Source organism: Amblyomma maculatum, chromosome 7 (genome assembly GCF_055883805.1).
Source record: "Amblyomma maculatum isolate TAMU_Amacu chromosome 7, ASM5588380v1, whole genome shotgun sequence".
Lineage (NCBI taxonomy): Eukaryota > Metazoa > Arthropoda > Arachnida > Ixodida > Ixodidae > Amblyomma > Amblyomma maculatum.
This window is the reverse complement of record NC_139350.1, coordinates 143,710,926-143,734,938: the sequence shown is the minus strand read 5'-3', so window position 1 is coordinate 143,734,938 and position 24,013 is coordinate 143,710,926. Positions and strand designations below refer to the sequence as shown.

General features: G+C 47.0%; 1 protein-coding gene across 1 annotated transcript in view; it reads left to right on the top strand.

The window, feature by feature from the left end:
• Nucleotides 1-23,607, top strand: part of LOC146184907 (aurora kinase C-like) — an 87,744-nt gene extending 64,137 nt beyond the window's left edge. The window contains exon 9 of the mRNA XM_084608652.1: nucleotides 23,542-23,607. Coding sequence (XP_084464778.1) covers nucleotides 23,542-23,607 — 66 coding nt within the window. The remainder of the gene's footprint in view (nucleotides 1-23,541) is intronic.
• The last annotated feature ends 406 nt before the right edge of the window (nucleotides 23,608-24,013 follow it).

Genomic DNA, 24,013 nt, shown 5'->3' with positions numbered 1-24,013 from the left:
AAGATGTGAGAGGAGGTCCGAGCCCCACCCTCGGCAGTTGGCGGCACATCGAGTGATTTCTTGTGCCCCAGTGATTGGACTGCACTGATTGAACTTGGTTTCCCCAGCTAGGGAAGTGGGGACAACCGACCGTATTAAAGCAGTGAACATTGTCTCCACACAGAGCTCCGTTTTCCTCTCTTGACCTGTAAATATGCCCCCATATAAAAAGTTGTATAAAACGCTCATCTTTGCCTCTCTTCCCTGGCTGTTCCTGCTCCTTCATCCCGGCTCCTCATGGTTCGACGGCGGTGAAGCCTAGGCCCCCGAATCCCGGCTACATCAACTGGATGGCAGCTATGGGATGGTCCACGCTTGGTCCTGGCATCGGCAATATGGTGAGCGCTTGACTTTCTTTCAGAATCTGCCAGGTTTGATAACTCAGGGATTTTATCAAAACCAGTAGATATTGTTTTTGTGTAGCGTGCGTGGTGAAGCGGTTATCGCGCTACAATTTGTTTGAGAAAGTCCTCGTCGTTCGAAAGTGGCCATGGATCTGAGCAAACTAGAGAAAGCAGAGTTGATTTTGCTTTGTGAAGAGTTGGGCAATGAAGTCGGGGAAAGCCTTAAAGAGTCGCGACTGGTGAGGGCGATTCGGGAGTGTGAAGCTGAGGAGGATGAAATTTCCGAGATCTGGGATTTCATACAAGAGAAGTTCAGGGAGGCTGAGGAAGAGGCCCGCATGATTAAAAGACCGAAAGAAAGAGAACTAGAGCTCAAAAGATTGGATTTACTAATCGCAGAGATAAATCATACCGGAAGTAATGCGACTAGTAATCAGACAAGCTCGGTCGACGCAAAAATCAAAATCAGAGATCAGAAATTAATGAAACGAAGAGAATCGGAGCAAGAGCCCGTCCGATTCGGATCGGAGGTTGGTGGGGATAGTCAGGCGCAGTTTAATGCAGATGAGGAAGCGAAGACTGGCACAAAAAACGCGTCTACTAATGCACCACTTGGAGAGAAATGTGCGACAGGTAGCACAAAGGAAGAGGCGGCAAAGAAAAGAGATTTTAAAGCTAGGAAACCGATCGTCTGTTTCCGTTGCCAAGAGCCTGGCTTATAGCGATCGGTTGCCGTAAGCCACGAACTGCCTTTTCGTCTCAGTCTAATGGCGACAAGTCTCGAGTTATGCAGCCCTTTCGGGGAGAGTGAGCGAATCATAGAAAACTGCGTAAAGTTCCCCGTACCTCGGCTGCTAAACAGGACGTGTCCGCTCATTAGACGTTTGGCCTGCAGAGTTACCATATGAGCGTGCCTGTGAAAGGCAGCTAAGTAAGGAGAGTAGTTTGTCCATTGCCCGGAACGAGATCGAGGAGCCATTTCGAGTTCCTCAGACAGAGGAAGCCATCTCTCAAAACCTGCCCAAGCATTATCCGTACGGGTTCTCTGATGACTCGGATATGTTGCTTAAAGAAAAGGGCCTTTGTTTTGGAGGCGACGATGTTCGGGATCTCACCCGCTTGCGGCCTCCGGATAGCGCAGTGCAAGCGAGGTACGGGAATGAAGAGGGCAGACAGGACGCTGAAAGCGAAGGGGACTTTTATAGTCACGAGAAAGAGCGAGAGGTGTCCAAAAATGACCCTGCGAGATAGCTTAACCTGTGAAGGTTCTGCGAGAACTAGTGACGCGCCAGTGTAAGTTTCAGAACGGCGGTATCACATAAAGAAAGCCACACAGGAGGGTTTCAAGGCATAGAAGAAAGTTTAGGTCACTTTCAAAGCCGAGTTGAAAACCGAGAAGCTACGTAAGCGAAAGAAATCGGCACCTCAGCGCTCTAGGTTGCTCTCGCGTCGCGTGAGAACAGAGAGAATTCGCAGATCAGTGTGTTCAGGACCCCTCAGCATTTCGAGTATGTCTTCCCCTAACATGAGACACGCAGGTAGCTGTCCTTTGTCGGATGACATGTGTTGTTTGCTGAGGAGGGTGCGTTTCTGTCGCACGAAAGGAGCACACGATATGCGTGCGAAGCAGGTATCAAAGCCAGCTACGGCACTGGCAGAGTCGGAGCGTAGAGGCTTTTGTGGAACTAAATGTAAAAAAAAGGTCTACGTGTGTGTCCGGACACCACAGTGGTCTAAGGAGAGGTCACAAGAGGAGGCTGCGAAAAAGGGCACTTAGCTGCTGCATGATAAGACAGAAAGCTAAGCGCGCCCAGCGGAGGCTAAAGCCAACTTCGGCGCTAGCAAAGTCAGGCCGTAGGCGCTTTTGCAGATCTAAATGTCCCAGGCCCGTAGGCACTTCAAGCGTGTATTCTTATAACATGGGACACTCAGGATGTTGTTCCTTGAGAGGAAACATGTGTGGCTTCCTACGAAGGGTGCGTATCATCCGCATTAAAGCGCGCGCCATGTCGACGAAAACCCCCTACGGCACTATCAGTGTTATGCCGTAGAGACTTTCGCAGATCTAGATGCATAAGACCCCTAGATTCATCGAGTATGGCTACCTGTACCTCGAGACACTCAGGTCGTTGTCTCTTGGCAGGTTGCATGTGGCGCCTGGAACACAGGACAGGCAGAGCGTGCGTGAAAGGAGCAGACGTAAAGTGCGCGAGCGAAAGCTGAAGTTAAATGCGGCACGGTTGAAGTCCTGTCGCAAAGCCTTTAGCAGCAGAAGTACAAAGCCCCGTGGTATTTGGAAAATGTCTCCCTTTACATCGAAACACCCAGGTAGTTGTTTCGAGAGGCGGGACACGTGCAGTGAGCTGGGAAGGGACCGTATCTGTCGCGTGAAAGGAAAACAGGGTAAGCGCGTGCAGAGAAGGTCAAAGCCAGTTACGGCACCGGCAGAGGCAGGCCGTCGAGGGTTTCGTAAATACAAATGTTCTAGGCCATCCTGTCACTCGAGAAAGTGCAGTAGTGGCCCAGTGACAGGCGGCAGGAGTAGCTTGCTACGAAAGAGACTTCGTGGCCGCGTAAAATGGCACTGCAGAATGCGCGGCAGTAAGAGAAGGATGCAGCATGCAAACGGGATCCAAGGCAGGAGGATCGGCAGGCAACGCGTTCCAGGTCGCTCGCTCCTATCTTGTGTCCGGCTTTCCAAGTGCGGACTATTCTTCGGAAGCGTACAGTTCCGATGCGGAAGAAGTCACATTAGTGAGCTGAGACCTTCAAGGTTTTCTCAGATCTCGGCTTCTAGTTCCGCCGTAGGATCGCGACCGCCAAGGGTGCGGCTGAGGCATTGACTTGTGAGGGGTGAATGGAATCGAAAAAAAACAAACAGCCCCGGCTGGTAAGGCTTTTTTTATAAGGGTTCCTAACTACTCACCCTTCTGTGCTGCAGTGAAGAAGGAAAAAAAAGCGAGTGAACGCGGTGTGTGGGTCGTCCCCACTTGACAGGTTGACAATGGAGGGGGAGCACCCCCACAATGTTCGTGACCAAGCAGGCAGTGCGTCCGAGAAGTAAGGTGCTTATCTCGTTTCCGCTTTTCAGAAATTGCAATGTTGTGTGCAGGGTCGTATACCCGGTTGTAGAAATAGCCTTTTTGCATTTACCTGTCATCTTAACTTGTATGTTTTATTGGAGCCTAGCTTTGCAGGAGTTCGCATCTGGAATGCGTTAAATAAAAGGGCGTGATAATGCCAACCCTGATGGCCTCAGACAAAAAATTTCTAGGATAATGCCCTCTTGTTTGGCATTATTCGTTTTTTTTTTGCATTACCTTTTGGTCACCTGCAGCTCCACCTTGTGATATGTTCTCGCAGGAAGTGGCTTTCTACGGCATCTTGTTAAGAAACGGGTCCAAAATTCCAGTCATAGTGTTCGCTTTTGAAGAGAAATTCCGCTCTGTTTTCTTGTTTTCTCTAACATGGTTTCTTTCGGAAGAGGACTCGAAAATATCGGAGCAAAATTTGGTTTGTTTATATATTTTTTTTATAAAGGCAATCTTGGCTAAAAAGCAACCTGGGAGTTTTCAAAGTTGGTTTCGCGCTTGGTATTTGTTGTGTTTTGGGCCTTGCGTGGCTGAGGTTGCTTAAGCTGTCCAGCGAGCAAGCAGGAACCAGAGGGCCACGTTTGATACGTGGCGGGACCAACCAGGCTGATCCGAATCCAGGTCTCTTCGCGGAGCGGCGTGGGCTGCTCCACTGCGAGACCTCTTCGGGCGGCGGACGGGCTGTTGTGACCGGGGTTCCGGCTGAGGTATGCGCACTCTCCCGCAGCTGGAAATGAAGGCGTACATAGCGGACGCCCGCGAGCGACCGCCATCAAAGGAGCGAAGCGGCGGCGACGGCAGCGGAGTGACGCTTTGTTCCGGCTGCGGCGGCCAACCCTTCCCGCCTTTCGGGCATTAACTCCCCTTGGCACCCATGGCGGCAAAAGCGAGAAGCCTGGATGCTGGCAAGCAACCCCTGTCAAGAGCAGCGAGGCAGTGGCGACGGCGGCGGAGTGACCTTTGTTTCCGGCTGCAGCGACCACCCTTCCCGCCTCCCCTCCTTCGGGATAGAGACGAACTGCCTTGCGGGCCTTAATCCCCTTGGCGCCGCGGCGGCGACAGCAGGGAACCTATTCTTGTGCTGAACGGGCAAGAGGCGCGTCGCCGAGCAGCATTGACCCCGCTCGCCGAATTGCCGAGGCAAGCGGGTGACCTACTTGGAATTACGCGGGGGAAAGGATCGCCGCGAACGGACGACTTCGCGGGAGGTTTCACCTTGCTGCAGAATTTCCCTCGCCCGCAAAAGATTATCATCGACATGGGAAAATGTGCCCTCGCCACCGAAAGATGTGAGAAGAGGTCCGCGCCCCACCCTCGGCAGTGGGCGGCACATCGAGTGATTTCTTGTGCTCCAGTGATTGGACTGCACCGATTGAACTTGGTTTCCCCAGCTAGGGAAGTGGGGACAACAGACTGTATTTAAGCAGTGAACATTGTCTCCACACAGAGCTCCGTTTTACTCTCTTGACCTGTAAATATGCCACCATGTAAAAAGTTGTATAAAACGCTCATCTTTGCCTCTCTTCCCTGGCTGCTCCTGCTCCTTCATCCCGGCTCCTCATGGTTCGACGACGGTGAAGCCTAGGCCCCCGAATCGCGGCTAAATCAGCGCGAATAATGCTTTCTCTGTTGCAAAGCGCTACAGTAAGAATAATAAGCATTGGATGCGACTCAAATTAAATATTTTTGATTGATTGCCAATGACACATGATTCATTCCAAGAGAAGGTGACATCGCTGTCAGAAAGCCCTGCCATATAAAAACAAAATACAACTGAGGTAGGGCAGAAAAATTGTTTGCAACCATCATCTGGATAATGCATTAGAGCTGTAAGGTTAAGGGGTGAAAATTGTCTTTAGCTATATTTTGTTATCTAGAACAATACTTTCAGCGACAGGGCTCGACTAATATTACGTGCGAGGCGACCGCATTTCGACGGACGCGAAAAGCAAGGCACCCGTGTGTTGTGGTGTAGTGTGCGATGTCAGTGCACGTTAAAGAACCACAGGTAGTGGAATTATCTTGAGCCTTCCGCTACCACCTCCTACATAGTTTGAGCCGCTTTGAAATAGTAAATTCCGCAAAATAAAAGCTAGCCAAAGCCATTCAAACCGAACCAAATTATACCTGTTTACAATACATCGGGCAACATAGCATGCAAGGGAAATGTCATATCGCTATTTTCTCAGAGTGGCTTCATCTTCAGTAGTAATTAGCTTGATGAATACTGCTCAGTAGCATTCCAATTACAATGTGACCATGAGATATATGAAGATGTCTGTTTACTGAGTAGATGACGTTAGCGCTCGCGTATCGAAACGGCAATTGAGGCGTTGGGCAGGGCTACTCACATACGAAATAAGAATGCTCATGCTCCTGAGCAGTCTGTTCGGAAACGCAGTTGAGATCTTTTTTCTATGCGCTCCTTACGGGCGCTAATAGACAAAATACCGGCAGGAGAATATCGCCGCAAGCGCAGCATTTGTGATTCCATGTGCCCCACTAAACGTTTGCTCAGGTGTTATTTAAATTTGACTCTCTGCTGTATTTCTCAATTTATGTATTTTTGTGTTTTTTCCCACTCCCCCTCTGTAATGCCTTCGGCCGTGAGGGGCACCATAAATAAATAAATAAAACTGGGAGTTACTGCCGATTGGACATCTCGCGATTTTCGCGGGATTTCCAAACGAAATTTTTATAATGTTGAGAAAGTTCGGAAATTAGTGTTCTTATGAGGTTCGAACCATTGGAATATTCAAAACTTTGTGCGAATCAGGAAAGAAGAGGAAATACTGTTCTCAGACTGCTTGAAGTTTCTAATATGGGCACAACCTTACTTATCCACAACCATGGCCTCCGAGATCACCTCCGCGCGCGTTCTCTCCGGCCATTCCAGTCGGCCGGAGAGAGCGTAAAAGTTGGACAAGGAGCATGGCAGCGTCTTTCGTCGCACCTTGGCGCTCGTCACCTATGCATCGTTCGTTGGGTATCTTTCGAAGTAGGGGAAGCTCAGAGTAAAATATTATATGAGGAGCGCCTGAGCAAATTGGACAGTAACAGATGGACAGCTAATGTATTTAAATACCTATACAAAAAATGCCTTACTCACAATGGAGGAAAAGAATTAGGAACCTAAACAGTAAGTATGCTGTTCACAAGGACGAAGAAATAAAGAGCGTAAAGCAGCAGGTGAAAAACACAGAAGGTAAAAATTGAATATATTCTATGGAAAAGAAACAGAGTGTGCATTTATACCGAAAGTGGAAAAGGCAGATCAGGAAGGATGCTTTCTTTGATAACTCAAGAGGCAGTGCCCTACTTTTTTGAAGCTTTATCAGGTTGCCTTAAAACACGCAGCTAGAAAAAGAAATTTAACAATGAAGATGACGCATATGCTGTATGCGGAAACTCCACTGAAACAATTGACCATATTATACTCGAATGTAATGGTATCTATTAGGAAGTCGAAACAGGCGCAGTCACTCTTCCTGAAGCTCTGCGGTTTACAGATACCTGTGGCCAGGTGAATAAACCGGCGGTGGAAGCTAGCAAAATACGACTGGAAGATTGGTGGCTTAAAAGCAGGAAAATGACAGAATGTTAGTAGAAACAAAAATTCAATAAATAGAATGATGGTACAGTTTACCAATCTAAAACAATAATTTAGACATAGGGCGTGAAATGAGCATGGTAGGTACTGCTACCACCCCGTTTCAAAGGGGACGCTCCTATATTCGATCCACCCATCCATTAAGAAGATGACGCATGTGCCGTATGTGGTAACTCCAGTGAAACAATTCACCATAATATACTCGAATGTAATGGTATCCATCCGGAAGTTGATGCAGACTCGGTCACTCTTTCTGAAGTTCTGGGGTTTAGATACCATGCGGCCGGGTGAATAAACCTGCGGTGGAAACAAGAAAAAAACGATTGGAAGATTAGTGTCGTAAAAGCAGAAAAGTGACAATGTTATTAATATCTAAACAAAAATGCATTAAACGGAATGATGATATAGTAACAAATCTAAGACAATAATTAAGATAAGGGAGAAAAATGAGCATGATATAGCTACTGCTACTACCCCGTTTCAAAGGTGACGCTCCTGTATTCCACCCATGCATCCATCCATCCATCCATCCATCCGTCCGTCCGTCCGTCCGTCCGTCCGTCCGTCCGTCCGTCCGTCCCAGTGTTGCGCGCAGCTTGGCGCAAACTATAAAAGAAGGGCACACAAACAATCAAGAAGTACACACAAACATTTCGTTATTTACAAAGTTCAATCACTACATGATGACACTTGCGTAGTTTTCAATTCGCAAAGATAAAACTCGCCAGATTGAACACGCAGGTCCTACCTTGGTAAGCAGTTTTGCTTTTTCCGATTAGCTGCTTTTGATCAGTCACTATTTTTCCTGCGTGGACAAGTTGTGGGTTAACCAAGTTTTCGATGATTATGTTCGCTGTGTCAGTGGCGTGTATCTTCCTTGCTGCACAAGCTATGAGATAGCATCCCTCGAAGTAAGGCAGCATAAGCCAGCGACATGTGCGCTACACTGGAATTTGTTATAGTTACACGCAAGCGCAGAAGTCTTACGATTAAAAAATGGCAGGAAAACTAATGTCACAGTTCACCAAACTGCAACAAGACCTTGCAGCTAAGAAACATGCATGCATGCAGCCGTGGCCTAGTGGTTAGAGCGCCCGTCTCGGCTGCGGGAGGTGGTCAGTTCGAAACCCACCGCCGGACACCCACCGGTAAAAATGGGTACAAGCGTCCCCCGGCCTGGTGCTCGGCTTTTACAGGGGTGTGCGTTTGGGAGAAGCTCCGTAAACCCCGCTGCGCGCCCCTCCTCCGCAGTGGGCCCAAACCCAGTTTCGAACTTCGCAGCCTGCAAAGGTGGTTCTGTTTGTCTTGCAAAGGTACTTCCTTTGACCCTCACCTGAAGTGCTCCCTTAGAGCCTCAGCTGCAGCAGTCCTAAAAAAACAAAACGAAAAAAAAAGGGCCACATGGCAGGAAAACTAATGTCACAGTTCACCAAACTGCAACAAGACCTTGCAGCTAAGAAACATGCATGCATGCAGCCGTGGCCTAGTGGTTAGAGCGCCCGTCTCGGCTGCGGGAGGTGGTCAGTTCGAAACCCACCGCCGGACACCCACCAGTAAAAATGGGTACAAGCGTCCCCCGGCCTGGTGCTCGGCTTGCAAAGGCTGTTGCCGCGCAAGGCGGACTTATTGTTGTCCGATGGCGGAACGAATCACTGCCACATCGGCGCAACTATTTGGGCCGTGACCCCTTTTCCCAAGCATTTCACCCCAGAAGAGCCGAGCACCAGGCCGGGGGACAGCTTGTACCCATTTTATAACCGGTGGGTACCCGGCGGCACCAGGGATCGAACCCGGTACCTCCCGAATGCGAGGCGGATGCTCTACCACAAGGCCACCGCTTCGGTCTAACCGCAGCCGTGACCTAGTGGTTAGAGCGCCCGTCTCGGCTGCGGGAGGTGGTCAGTTCGAAACCCACCGCCGGACACCCACCGGTAAAAATGGGTACAAGCGTCCCCCGGCCTGGTGCTCGGCTTTTACAGGGGTGTGCGTTTGGGAGAAGCTCCGTAAACCCCGCTGCGCGCCCCTCCTCCGCAGTGGGCCCAAACCCAGTTTCGAACCTCGCAGCCTGCAAAGGTGGTTCTGTTTGTCTTGCAAAGGTACTTCCTTTGACCCTCACCTGAAGTGCTCCCTTAGAGCCTCAGCTGCAGCAGTCCTAAAAAAAAACAAAACGAAAAAAGGGCCACATAATGGGCTGTTGCCGCGCAAGGCGGACTTATTGTTGTCCGATGGCGGAACGAATCACTGCCACATCGGCGCAACTATTTGGGCCGTGACCCCTTTTCCCAAGCATTTCACCCCAGAAGAGCCGAGCACCAGGCCGGGGGATAGCTTGTACCCATTTTATAACCGGTGGGTACCCGGCGGCACCAGGGATCGAACCCGGTACCTCCCGAATGCGAGGCGGATGCTCTACCACAAGGCCACCGCTTCGAAGCGGTGGCCTTGTGGTAGAGCATCCGCCTCGCATTCGGGAGGTACCGGGTTCGATCCCTGGTGCCGCCGGGTACCCACCGGTTATAAAATGGGTACAAGCTATCCCCCGGCCTGGTGCTCGGCTCTTCTGGGGTGAAATGCTTGGGAAAAGGGGTCACGGCCCAAATAGTTGCGCCGATGTGGCAGTGATTCGTTCCGCCATCGGACAACAATAAGTCCGCCTTGCGCGGCAACAGCCCATTATGTGGCCCTTTTTTTTTTTTTTTCGTTTTGTTTTTTTTAGGACTGCTGCAGCTCAGGCTCTAAGGGAGCACTTCAGGTGAGGGTCAAAGGAAGTACCTTTGCAAGACAAACAGAACCACCTTTGCAGGCTGCGAGGTTCGAAACTGGGTTTGGGCCCACTGCGGAGGAGGGGCGCGCAGCGGGGTTTACGGAGCTCGAGCACACGCTCGTGACGCTGATTGACCGCCTGTTTCACGAATAACCCTTAGCACTCAAAGACTACCGCCTACACGAGGTAGCCTTATCGAATAACTGTTTCACAAGCAAATAAAACTGTGTACTGGAGCACAATTCGTAAATTACATACGAAACACATTATGTGAACGCGGCCTCAACACTCCGTTTCGGTAGTAAAGACAACACCTAAATTGTGAAACATTCCGGACCTAACTTGCAGTCAATCTTTGCTGGAAAACCAGATAGAAATGCAAGGCTGCGTGACAGAATCGTAACAATCTTTTCGTCAATATATACGCGCAAAAAAACGAGAGAACCGCCAGTAGAGCTACGTCGTAAGCGGGCTGGAAGATGAACCGATGGATGGATGGATGCAATATAGGAGTTCATCTTGTTGTGGCACCACAGGGACGAGGACAGATACGGAATAAGACAGACCAAGAGGTTACTATCAACTGTCAAAATTTATTGGGACATGCAATATATATGGAAAAACCAAAGGAATACACAAAGAAACAAAAGGCAACACATGCGCACTCCGGTCCATGGTTACAAGGCTCATATCAAAACCGACCTGGTGTCAAACCGTATCACCGTATCAAATGTTTCAGATAGTCCAGTACAGCATCGAGCAGCAATAACGACGGCGCGATTACACATTTGTCGGTTGACTCTTTCTTTTTAAATGCCTCCACAATTTCTCGGGCTGTAACCATGGACCGGAGTGCGCATGTGTTGCGTTTTGTTTTTTCTTCTGTCTTTCTCCGCATCTGTCCTCATCCCTGTGGTGCCACAACAAGATGAATACACACCAACTTGCCCAGTTTTCTACTCTCGTTGAATATAGGAGCGTCCCCATTGAAACGAGGTGGTAGCAGTTGCTCTCATGCTCATTTCCCCCCTATATCTTAATTATTGTTTTAAATTAGTTAACTGTGCCGTCATTTTATTTATTGAAATATTGTTTCTACATTACTAACATCATGCCACTTTTCTGCCTTTAAGTCACCAATCTTCCAATTGTTTTGCTAGCATCACCATAGGTTCATTCACCCGGCCGCGTATTTGGGTTTGTTCGGTACAGTGGCTCCGCAAGAGATTAGGATGATGAAAACATCTATTGACATTGGCTTATATTAAGGGAAGGCTGGTCGGGTCCCTATTCCGGGACGCCGTTGGTAAAGGTCGCTGTCCGTGCTCTTTCGACGAGAGCTCGTTGTTCCTCGAAGTCCGATCTGGACAGGGCCGCCTCCCAGCCTTCCCACGTTGGCTGATTTATTATTACTGGTATTTTGTTGACAAGCCCATACCATATGGTATAAGTTGCCTTCTGGCCACAAAATTGGCACTGCGCCGAAAAGGATTCGGGCTCAATGGCGTGAAGTGTTGCTGGACTACTAAATGACATAGTTTGTAACCTTCGTAGGTGACACCCTTCTGATTTACTAAGACCCTTAACGGGCTTCGGGAATGTCTGTCTTTCAAGGCGCATATGCTGTAATGAAAACGACAGAATAGACGAAGAAAGCGGGCTGTCCCGACAAGCATCTATCGCCAACTAGACGCCCATTGAAAAAGCATACGCCGCGAATCGCTAGGCCGCTCGGCTTCTGGGGGCGGTAGATATGCTAGTCGGAACAGCCCGCTTTCTTCATCTCTTCTGTCGTTTTCTCTCTTGCGGAGCCACCGTACCTTGCAAACCAAAATGCTCCACCCGGCCACTGGTAACTCTACATCCAAGGGCCTCAGGAAGAGTGACTGTGCCTGCATCGACTTCCGGATGGATGCCATTACATTCTGCTATAATATGGTTAATTGTTTCAATGGAGTTACCACATGCTGCACATGCGCCATCTTCATTGTTAAATTTCTTTTTGTAGCTGCATGTTCTAACGCACCCTGATCTATCTTCAAAAAGTAGGTCTCTGTCAATTGAGTTATCAAAGAAAGCTTCCTTCCTGATATGTCTTTTCCACTTACGGTATAATTCCCCACTCTGTTTCTTTTCCATCGAATTTATCCAATCTTTACCTTCTGTGTTTTTCATCTGCTGCTCAACGATTTTTTTTCTTCGTCCTTGTGACTAGCATACTTACTGGTTAGTTTCCTAGTTGTTTTCCTCCATTGTGAGTCATCGCTTTTTAGGTATAGGTATTTAAATACTTTACCTGCGGGCTGGCGAGGGGAATGCTGAATCCTCACAGCGTCCGGCTCTGAATGAACTTCCAGAAGAAATTTCAGATCGTCTATAAAATAACATACAGTGGCTGTGAGTGCCAGCACGCTTTTCGCTGAAAACAGGAAAAAGCGTGATGTTCCACAGATCCGGTGCTAGTTACCAATCAAGGTAACTATCAGCCCCTTTTGTCTCTAAGCTTCTCTGTATGAATTCAGCTCGGGCACAGTGCAGGTGAATGGCATCAGACGCCGGGACTTTGCTCCATTCGACGTAGAATATCACGCGTACGCACACGAATTATCGCGTGTAAATATCTACAAAAAACGCGCACAATCTGCAGGCGGTTTTTCTTCCACTATTCCTTGCGTCACCGAATACGAGCCACGAGATTTAGGAGCTGTAGACAAACTGATCAAAGTTTAAGGCAGAAGTGCAACGCACGTTAGCCGTGAAGGCGACTAGTCGCCGAAGGTCTACTAGTCGCGCTCTGGGCCGCTGTCTTTCTTTTTCATCTCCCTATTACCGCAAGAAACTTATGAAATTAATTGCCATTTTCTTTCTTGCGCCTCGTGGCGTAACCGACGGCACAACTGTTTGCTGGAATATTCGGAATTATGTTCTAATACATCTATAGACGATTTTCTATTGGCATGAGCTTGCGCCATGTGGAAGGCACAGGTTAGCATTCATCAACTAATAGCAAGTGATTCTATTCAAGGAAGTCTATGAGCGAAATTATTTCTATATTGCCCCAGTGACGTGATATTGCATTCGCAGCTTCTGGTGTGGTTGACGGCAGTAGTTCTTGTTGCCCAGTGGAACATTGTAAGCCCAGCCTGAGCAATGTATGTTCCCTATGCACGCCGTAAGAGTTTTTTGAGGTCACTAAAGCACCACTGCGCAGCTGGTTCTGACGAGTCATTTCATTGCAAGAATGCTGGCACGAAACATGCGCCTTCAATCTTTTAGGATACCTGCGCACGGTTCGTTATATGTAATGTGGCCAAGGAAACGCAGGTTGGCTCAAAACAAACGCACAGTCAGTCAAATCTGCCGTTGCTATTCATCATCCATTTTTCTGGTGAGGCAATGCACAAGCTCAAATTCTCAAACCAAAATTTTGAAGATGTTGCTCTATTGTTTTGTAAACGAATCATTTTATTTATTCGATTGATACATCTGTGCTCTATCAAATTTTTTCCAGAAGCATTTCTAATCTTACCAACCTTTTTTGTTTCTTTAAACATCAGAACTAAGTTGTTTTGGAGAATGTTAAAGTATGGCACCCTGCGCTGAGAATTTGGTGCCTCTTGAAACGCGTCAGTGAGGGCTCTCTGATCAATAACGTTTTAGTTAGGTATAATTCAGTTTCTTTTTTTAGGCTCATTGACCTGCTCGCTTCGTGAAGCCCACCTCTTCCCCCTGCCCCCGTTTTAGATAAAGAGAGGCAGTGAGGACCTTTCTCCTTTCAGACACCTGCTGCATACGTATAGTGACTTTATTTTTGTATAAAAATGCACTCCAAAGGCATCTAGTTTCATCAATCGCTTTGTGAACATTTCTAGCGTCTCTCCGTTTTCATTGCCCTTCTTAGTTCACCTCGGTGCAAAATTACGTCCCCGCAATCATGTGATGTCTCTAAACAACAGCAGTGGAGTAACTGTTACGAAATGCGCAGAACGGCAGCATGTGGCCAGCATCAGGGCGGGAGACGAATACGAAGCGGACGCATCCTCCTGTTGGTCAAAGTCACTGGAATATGTTGATGTGCCAGACACAGCTCCGGTGACAGCAGTTTCGGTGGCTGAGAACAAATTTCATTCCGTGAGTACTCTCAACGAGGCAAGCTTATTTCCTTGTGGAGGAGGCTTGGTTTGCATCTAGGTTCCAGCTGTTCTCTCAAAACGCAAAAAGGCCATACCAGATTTTTTTAAATTCATATGTGCTTACCATTTATGTGCTGTACGTTAATGACTTCGATTTAAATAGCTGACAATTCATAGTTTTGTAAGTTTGAGGTGCATTCAAAGGGTACATTTGTACCAAATATTATGACAATTCTGAAATCACATCGCAACAGTACAAACAGCAGGTATCAGCTGCTAAGGGCCAATGTACTACCATATTTCATTAATATTAATCAGCCACCACCTGTCGCACACTGATATTTGCATCCAAGAAGTAGTGCTGATGCACAGTGTGTAACACAATGAAGATACTAATTCAAACCAGTGTCTCTCATTTTGTGATGTGGTGTGTTAATAGGCTAAATCGAGGGATAATTACTACAGGAATGGCACCGAAGTTGAAATTTTATCTGATTTGCTAATGTTGTTTGAAATTCGAGGTTATTCTGCAACATTATCGCCCTCGTGGTATATTGAATTACGAGAGCACATCACTCTAAATTTGCATTATCAAGTGCTTGTTTTTTCATTTTCCTCTACAGAAGACCCGTGCTGTGTGGCAGAAGATCGATTCGCCAGTTATCAAGAGAACCCGCATGGCCACCTGTGCTTCTGCAACTGGGTGGTCAGTAAATTTCGTCTCCCAATGTCAGCTTTGCTGCACCAGTTTTGTTCAGTATTGGTCTTCCTATATTTGTTTTTCACACTTTCTGTATTTCATCCTCTTATTCTTTTATTATCTAAAGGAACTGTACATGACCTTGCTTCTCGCTTCTCTTTTTTTTTTTCAGCGTTGATGCAGCTCTGTCGGCGAAGAGCGACTCCAATCGGCGAGTCTGCACTGGCCTGAAGAAGTCAGGGTCGCGATGCAGGGCAAGCTGCGTTAAAGGACGAGATTTTTGTCGGCATCACTGCGAGTGATTAGTACTTATAAGTCATCGCATTCCCTTCTTCTTCATCATCTTCTTCTTCTTTTCTTCTTCTCTTTCCGCCTTCACTAAACATCACCTACTTGAATACTCCGAGTGTATATATCAATGCTTTGTATAGTATTTGTATAGTCACTGTCTAAGCCATTACAGAGACTTCTGACTGACTGCGCGGAGCTTTTCTTGATCATCCATGTTTATGGTGTTGACAAATGCGGTCACATATTTTTCTGCAATCTGTGCTGAAAGTTTTATACATCGCATTAGCCCAGAAGCCGGCGCTGTGCGGCACCTGTTTATGGCGCAAACCGAGATGTCACTACACTGTAGACTAATCAGAAACACTTCGCCAAATTCGAAAAGGACTCTTGGCCCAATTGAGGCACATGTCATAGCAGATCAGAAATATTCTGATTGACGCCAAATATTTCTGGAACGCCGTTAACCAGTGTACAGGTGTAAAAAATCGGTAATATTAATAAGGTGGAAAATAAATCCGCTTCCTCAGCGACAAGAAGGACGCGCAGACCATAGGCCATGAAGGTTGGTTGGTAAAAGTTGAGTTGGTTGGTCGGTCCAAGTGAATGCTCTGGGAAATTATTGCTTATTATAGTCTGTGAGTGTGAAGGATCAAAAATAAACCTTAGGAAAGAAAATTACCATGAGACATCCACGCTTTTGCCTTCAGATTAGGTAACTAGTCTCAAGTGGCATCAATAGCTTTGTTTTTGGGAAACACTTTTTCATCATGTTCACACAATAGACTCCCTTTAAAGGGTCACTGACGACCCTAAGAACCAAAGAACGTTCTGATCAGTTGGCTGTGAGGCGTCGCCTTACGAACGAACGGCCATGAAACTCAATCTGTCACTTCCTTCTTCGGAGTGTTTTTATCTCCTGCCTGCTCGAATCACCTTCGCAAGCGTTATTTGCCCTCCTCCTGCGAGTTTGGCGTGAAACGTACAGTCATGGCCCCGCCTTTGCAGGTAGATTTTTTTTTTTGCTTATTACCAAGCATTCTAAAATTCGGAACCTTTTGTTGCGAATTGCCGAGAAACGAGCATTAGGCGGCATGTTTGTGCGCCTTTTTCTTTCGGGCGGCATCAGCTTAATCAGGGCCCGATGTCCCGACAAGGAGCTTTCTCCTGCAATTCTTACAACACTGGGCTGGTGCACGTATGCGTGTCTCTGTATGTTTGCGCAGATATCCGAGTTTAAGTATTTCCTGTATTACGTGCGTATGAGCAGCAGATCTAAGCGAACACTCTGAGTCGTTAACGGACTAGGAATAGTAACTAAAAGACTCCTTTTTGTGAGGTTGCATGCATTTGCGAAAACGAAATAGGTCTAAAAATAGCTCTTCACCAAGCCTTCACCAAGCCTTCACCCGCCTGTCATGGAGAAGAACCAACCTATGACGTACCTGCCAGTACGTCATGGACAGGTCATCGTAGAGAACGTCATTGGCTTTCTAAAAGCGGCTAGCATGAGACAGTTTTGATTTGTATTGGCGAGCGAATACGTGTTAGTTTAGATACCACTCAGTCTTTTGAGTTAGTGCATGAGTTGATCCAAGACACTTGTGGCTAGATTTGCAATATTTTAAGTGTTTAGCTCCTGATTAAAAGGGGTCTTCTCGATATTATTAACTTACATCGAGTCGTGCGCTTTTTGTTGGAGTTTTGGCAAATTTAGCAGCGGTTAAGTGTGGAGACGGTGCATATGATTACTTATTTTAGTAAATGAATGATGGTTCTAAACTGCAGAAGTCGTTTGTTCGCACTTTGTCGCATCCACTGGAAAATATTTGCGTGTGTTTAACAGGTGGCTTCCAAACATCCTTAGTATAATTCAATCTGCTGATACTGCATTTCCAGTGAAGACGAGCGGGCTGTTAGCATACAACGATATTTATGTATTTTTCCCACGGATGTTTAAAACACAACTAGCATCCTATTAATGTTAAGCTTAGCCGAGTAGCTTAGTACTTTATATTGTTGGTGTCTCATCGAATTTTCAACCAGCTAATTCAACTTCCATCGAATGCCTTTCCGCGTTAAATGGGAAAGCCCTGGATTTTATTAAAAACCGATGAACGAACACTTTCTATATTGCCCTTGTCAATGTGGGGCATATAATGAATAGGTGGTTGTCGTGTCCTCGGTAAAGTGTGCATACCCACGAATTTAAATTAGTAACTGAAAGATTAAACCGAAGTCTGGCATTACAATGAGGAATTTGAAAGGCGAAAAACAAAAAAAAAATGCTGCCTTTCCCGTAATCTAGAGTAGATATAAGCATGGTTACAGGCATAGTACTTCGTCGGCAGGGGAAACTAATACTCTGCTTTTCTGTACAACTGCCAATGTGATCGCTTTGCGCAAGGCTTTCGTCTGGCTTCATCAGTTCGTTTAAGCAGCTGCGATGGTGACCGCATTGAAATGCAGAGAAATACAGAAGCATACGCGGCTACGAAGAGCCGCTGGCCTCACAAGAGAAGCGTTGCGCGTTGCAGAATGCATTCGCTGCTACTACCAGACACGTTCAGACGGATAAAAAGAGGAAAAACGAAACAAATTTCTCATTTCGCTAGCGTGCTGTACAACGCAAATAGCGCGCGAAACGACGCCAGTGAATCTAAAAGAAGGGTGATTGCGTGTCTTGTTTTTGTGCAGGCCTAGCTTCTTTTCGGTTGTATTGGCAAATTGACTTTTCTAATCATATCAAATCTAATTTATTCGTTATTTTTTATGCTGGCCACAAGGAAAAGAAATGTTAGGGTAGGAACGAAAAGCTGCAAATGCAGTAACTTGACGACGCACATACCCCTGCTCGCATGGACCACAGACATTACATATATTGGCATGTGGAAACAAGCGAAAATTTTTGCAAAGGAATCTACAACATAGACAGGTGCTACATTCTTAGGCTGTGTACTTAGGATGTTTCAAAATTAGAACATTCTAAGCCGTGCATCGTCCATGCATTCCAAATGGCACGTTTTTTTCCCAACTTACCCGCCTTATTCTTGGTGAGAAACCGAGGGCACGTATGTTTCTGTCCATGCGACTGCCGATGCACACTATAGAAGCTACGGTGGCGCCACCTCAAGGTCGATTTCAGGCCGACGAGCCGCGAAACGCCGGCAATTTTCCGGCAATATCTTCTGTTGATGATTACGTGCTCAGCTGCATCCATAAGTATCGACATCGCGTTATCCTGTCCTGTGAGATTAACAGCACAGCCAGATGTGGAGTTAAGGATAGGGCAAGAAATTTCAGGTGGGGGTAGGGGGCTAGAGAAGGTCTATCTGTCTTCCACTACTTCCAGCCTAATTTATCTATTTGGCCTATAAACAAACCCTATGGTATGCTCACATTTATTTATTAGAGTTTTGTTTAAGTATGTTTGAGATAATATTTAGTATCATAGCATTTAAATAACGGGTTGTAAAAATGAATTCGCAAAAATAGTGTGTGCATTGTTCACTTACTGACGCAAGTGCCACCTCAGCAAGTACGCAAGAGTCAAGGATTCGGCAAGTTAGAAAACACCTTTGCCTTCACATGAAAGCAATGTAAGGCAGTTTCGTTTTTCGTAGAAGAGTTCACTCCGCCGGGGTGGCGCAGTGGTTACGGCGCTGGACTTGTGCGCCCAAGGACGCGGGATCGAATTACGGCCTCGACGGCCGCTTTTAGGTGGAGGTGAAAAGCAAGGCGTCCGTGTGCTGTGCGATGTCAGTGCACATTAAAGAACCCCATGTGGTCAAAATTCCCGGAGCCCTCCACTGCGGCGTCTCTTATAGCCTGAATCGCTTTGGGACGTTAAACCCCACAAACCTACCTTTCGTGGAAGAACACAAAACGTGCGGCTTTTTGCTGCGTGAAGGTTCCTGGAATGCTATGCGAAAATCTAGATACATACGCCTTTGTAAGAACCTATCAGGGGCCCACTTTTAGGCGCTCCATTCGGCCTGTTAGAGGGTGATTCCCGGAAATTAAGATTTGCAATTGTGGCCTTATAATCGAATTTAATTTTTATGCACCTACATATGTGAGATCTTCACTGTGAAGGATTAGCCTAGTCTTTGAAAGTGAGAGTGATGGGGAAAATGACTTCCGGGTAGGGCCAGGGAAAAAATTTGTTGTTTTGTAACTCTGGTGAACCCTAGTTGAATTGCGATAGCCACGACGGAAGCTTCGCTTGCCTGCTACATTATTCCCCTAACACGCCCTATCAGTGTAAGGTGCTACATTATTGGGAACACTTAAGCTCATCCTTTAAGAGTATGACGCGAGAGCATAAGCTACCATCTCAGATATAAATTAGAATGGTTCAATGCTGCTGAACCGAATGTGGGGCGAAAACATCAGCTGCTGGTGACCAAGCGCTCTTCTTCTTTCTTTTCTTCTCTTTTTCTTCTTTTTCTTTTCTTTTCCTTCTTGTTTTCTTTTTCCTTCTTCTTTTCCTTTTTTTTTTCTTTTCTTTCTTATTCTTTTTCTTCTTCTTGTTCATCTTCTTTTTCTTTTCCTTCTTCTTTTTCTGCTTCTACTTCTTTCTCTTCTCTTTCTTCTCCCTTTTCTTTCCTTTTCTTTTTTTTTATTATTCTTATCTTCAAGGTCAAACATGGCCCTTCCCAGACGATGCCGCGGGCCGAATCCTGCCGCAGTATTGCTATCCCAACAAACCCTTCCGCATGGTTACCGCCCTTTTCGCGCGGTATTCAGCGGTAGCTCTTCGGCTGTTTTCGGTTGCCTGTAGATAGATTCAGATGCCTTGAACGATATGTGCATGTATAATGAAGCTCCTTTATTTGGCAACTATGCATGTAGCTATTCTGTATCAATCTTCGACAGTCATGAAGCACGCCTTGCCATTTGACAACTAGGAGAAGATCAACTGATGTATTTGGATCAGTCAGCAATTTATTGTGCAGAAAAACGTGCTTGCCATCTAGCCCAAGCATATTTGTCAGGTGCATTATTTTATACCGAAAAATTTTCCCAGCGGGTGGCGTGGTCGCTCCACTTTTGCGCAGGGGTGTACATATATATCACTGCCGACGGATGCGCAAGGAACACATCCAGCATCATGGAGTATAAGATAAGCTATGTTCAAGATACGTTTTATCTGCATTGTCCAGAATTATTGATGTGTCAATGACGCAGAAATTGCCTTTCTTTCCTTTATAAAACACTTTAATTAGTTTGCTGGCCCTCGTATTACTACTACGTGCAAAAATCCGCACATCAGAAAGACTTGCTTCGCAGGTGATTGAAGGTCAGGATCTAATATGCTTCGGCAAATTTGGACCTCTTTATTTCGTTCTACCTCTCTTTCATTTTTCAGGATTGGCTCATTAACACATCGTATGGTTAGTCCGATGTAGGACCAACCGCACGGGAAGGGAACTTCAGACACAACCCCTTCGGCACATTTTATGAATTGCCGCCCATGCCTCGTACCTCAGCCTTTTTCCTTTTCTTTTTCCTTCCTTTTCTCTATTCGAGAGCAAAGGCTTCCGAGCTGCAGGGGAGCCGAAGATACCAGTGATACCTTATGCCTACTCGCAACTTTCTTCAGGATAAGGGCCAGCTTGTGCACATACGGCACGGCCACCGGTCTCACCTCTTCTCGAGGGACCACATCCCGTTGTCCCACTGCCTTCTTCTTCATCTTCTGTAGAGGCTTTCAGCGACCTGAGCCACGACCGAACCCGGGATCCTGGCTGAAGCCAGCCTAGCCAAATTGGGTTTCAAAACGCGGACGCATCTTGTGAACGCATGACTTCTTTAGTGCAGTCTTGAAACAGCGCTAAGCTGTACCCCTTTTCACTAGTTTACAATGAGAGGAGTCAAATAGCAGAAGCTCCTTTTTTGCGCGTGGAACATATGCCCAACAAACCTGATCTTTATAGAACTCAGTGTTTAGATCTAAAAACTAAAAAATTATTTTCTGGCAGTTCAGAGGTAAAATCCAAGCCTTTTTTATGTTGTCTAAAAAGAGATAAAGCACTGTCTACTGTATCAGCCAAGTTAATTCTGCCGTCCTTAGTTAAAATAACCAAAAAATAGTCAACATATCCAAAAATTTTAAAAACTTGGTTAGCTGCAGGTACAACGAGCTGAAATATTCGATCCATTTGTGAAAAATGTTACATAAAACCGGAGTGACACGAGCCAATGCAATTACCGGCATTCTTCAGATATATCCATTGGTCAAAAGAAATAAAAGTATTTTGTAAGTAAAACTTTGCAATACTTAATTATTAATGAAAATACCGGTGAAGTTTTGAAAATGAACGGGATCATTTCTTTAAACACAGTCCCGAACGGAAATAAATACGGCATCCACGGGGTACAAAATAAAATAAATCGACAACATCGATAGAAAAGGCATGCCCAATCCCAGTCTCAGTTTCCAAAATTTCACACACGTCTTCTGACCTTTTTGTAAAAAAAAGGTCACCTACATCTAGCCTGATCAAATGCTTCAACAAGTACAGTCTAATCTGCTTCTTTCACGGCCTCTTTTCTGTCACTATTATTCTTAAAGGTATACCTAGCTTATGGGCTTTCACCGAGAAGAACACTTTCAGCGCATTATTTTTGGTTTTCTTAATTTCTTTTGCAAGGCTGAACAAGCCCAGGCGCTAACACATATATGCGGCATGGTTTATTACTTTAGTAGATTTAACAGGCTTGGGTGAAAAATTTTTTTCTTTTGTGAGTGCGTTTTGTTTTGGCGCCTTTAATTTAGAATGAATAGACAGGAACGAAGCCAACAAGAAGTTCTCCGAAGTTGAAGATAATTTGGTGGAATGCAGTGTGAGAAATGAAGGCATCCCCCACCAGCATATTCCCATTTCATGGTAACGTTCACTTACTTCATCTGACGTGCAAAACAGCGCCACAGAAAGTCCCGCAGATATACCTGCACTAACGTAATCGGGTACTCACGTCGCTTTGCTGTAGTCTCTGCATATCCCTCGTAAGCTGCTTGTTCAACGCACAGACCTGGAGATCTTGGCGTCTTCGCAAAGCCTCTTTTCCAGGGGCACTCTGTGCTGCTACTTGTCACCGATGACACTTCCTTTCGGCCTCGGCGGTGCATACCTCCGGATCTTGATGAAAGTGGACGTTTGCTCCGGCGGTACGTTGGACTGGATTGGTACTGAGGCTTCCTTTGTTTTACTAGGTGGACCCGAAAGGTCCTAGCCAAGTCAATTCCCTACTGTGACGGAGTCTGTCCCGTCATGGCGCAACGCCATCAACACTATTTATCTAGGATGCCTTATCCAGTTCTCAAAGCGTCGTTTGGTTGCCTCCACTGCCACAGCCCTCTCATCCCGCTGTGTCGCATCACTGTCCACCGCAGCGTCTCCTTGCGGCTGTCCAGATGTGAACCCCGGCACCTATGGCAAAGTTGACCCGCTCATATGGCATGATAACTTGGTAAGTCAACACAACATGTTCAATCGTCTCTCTCCTGCCCGCACACCGCACACAAGACATCCGCGTTGTCCTTGCCCTCGATCCGCGCGTGCCATTTCTTCTTGCGCAGCCCCCCCCCCCCCCCCCCCACGGGCCTCAAAAAGCAGAGCGCTCCCCAGGGAGTTGTCATACAACTGCTCCTGAGTGATGTACCTCTTGTGCGTGGAGTACATACCAAGAGCCGGCTTGGCCGCTGCAACAGTTCGCCACAATCTGGTCTCCGTCGCTGCCTAGCGTTCACGCACCTTCCAACTAGTCCAGCAAGTATCTTTAGTGTTTGTCACAGGTTGGCAGTGGTACTTCATACTCTGCACTCAGTTCGCGTACCCTCCTCTTCCAGCGTGTGCATACTCCGCAATACAAAAGGCGGCGTTGTACTCGATGAACCCAGCGGTCCACCCCCAGAGTCCACGAACGCATTTCAAAACTATTCTTGACCACTGCCTCCCGGGCCTCGAAGCAGGGCCACCCAGCATTACCCTGTACCGCCTAGTTGGGGGATGAACGATGGGCTCCCAGTGCCTGTCTTCCCACCTCGCTTGTCTTCGCTCCATAAATTCCCGCGTCGAGGACGTGGTACACAACACTGCATTCGCATATGTCAGCCCTGGCAACATCACCGCCTTCCAAATAGTGCGCAGGACCTCCATTCTATTGAACGACCACAACGCCTTGGCTCTGAGGACATTCTGGCTGCGCACCCCCTTCGCACGAAGGCTGCTCTCGTAGTCTACCAGGTAGGCACGCTGTGTCATGAGGTCTATCCCGAGGTACCGGTAGGTGAAGCCCACGAAATTTCGCGCCCTTGTAGCAGAAGTCTCGGTTCCACAGCCGTTCTGACATGAGACCAGCACTGTACTGCACTCTTCCTCGTGCCGAACTGTAGACCCAACTGCTCCGCATGCGCTTTGCAGATCTCAAGCAATGTTTGCAGTCTTGCCTCTGAGCCCACCATAAGCACAATGTCGTCTGCGTACAGCAGGCCCGGTAGGAACTGTTGCACTACCCGGCCACTGTCCATGTATGACAAGTCAAACCCTTGCCACACCTTTCCAGTTGACCCTCAAGATCGCTCAGCAGCAGCATCAACAACAGCGGGAAGAGAGGGCATCCCTGTCGTAGACCCTGCTGCACCTCGATCGGACGAGACTGGAGGCCTTGCCACTCCACAATTACCTTGGTGTCTGTATAGAGGGCGCGTAGCCGGGCGATGACCTCTTCAAAAAGACCCCCGAGGCGCAGCATCCTTCACAGGACATCATGTTCCACGCAGTCATATGCCTTCTCCACATCAAGGAATGTCGCCCAGAGTTCCCTACCCTGTCCCATCGCTAGTGTGATGCACTGCGTCAGAATGAATAAATTGTCCTCTAATCTCCGGCAATGACGGAAACCCTGCTGCAACTCACCCAGCACTTTCTCTCGCTCCCCCATGCCTGAATTTGTCTGCGTAGGATTTTAGCAAACGCCCTGTATATAATCGGGTTCACCGTGACTGGACTGTACGCCGCAGGGCTGCTGCGATTGC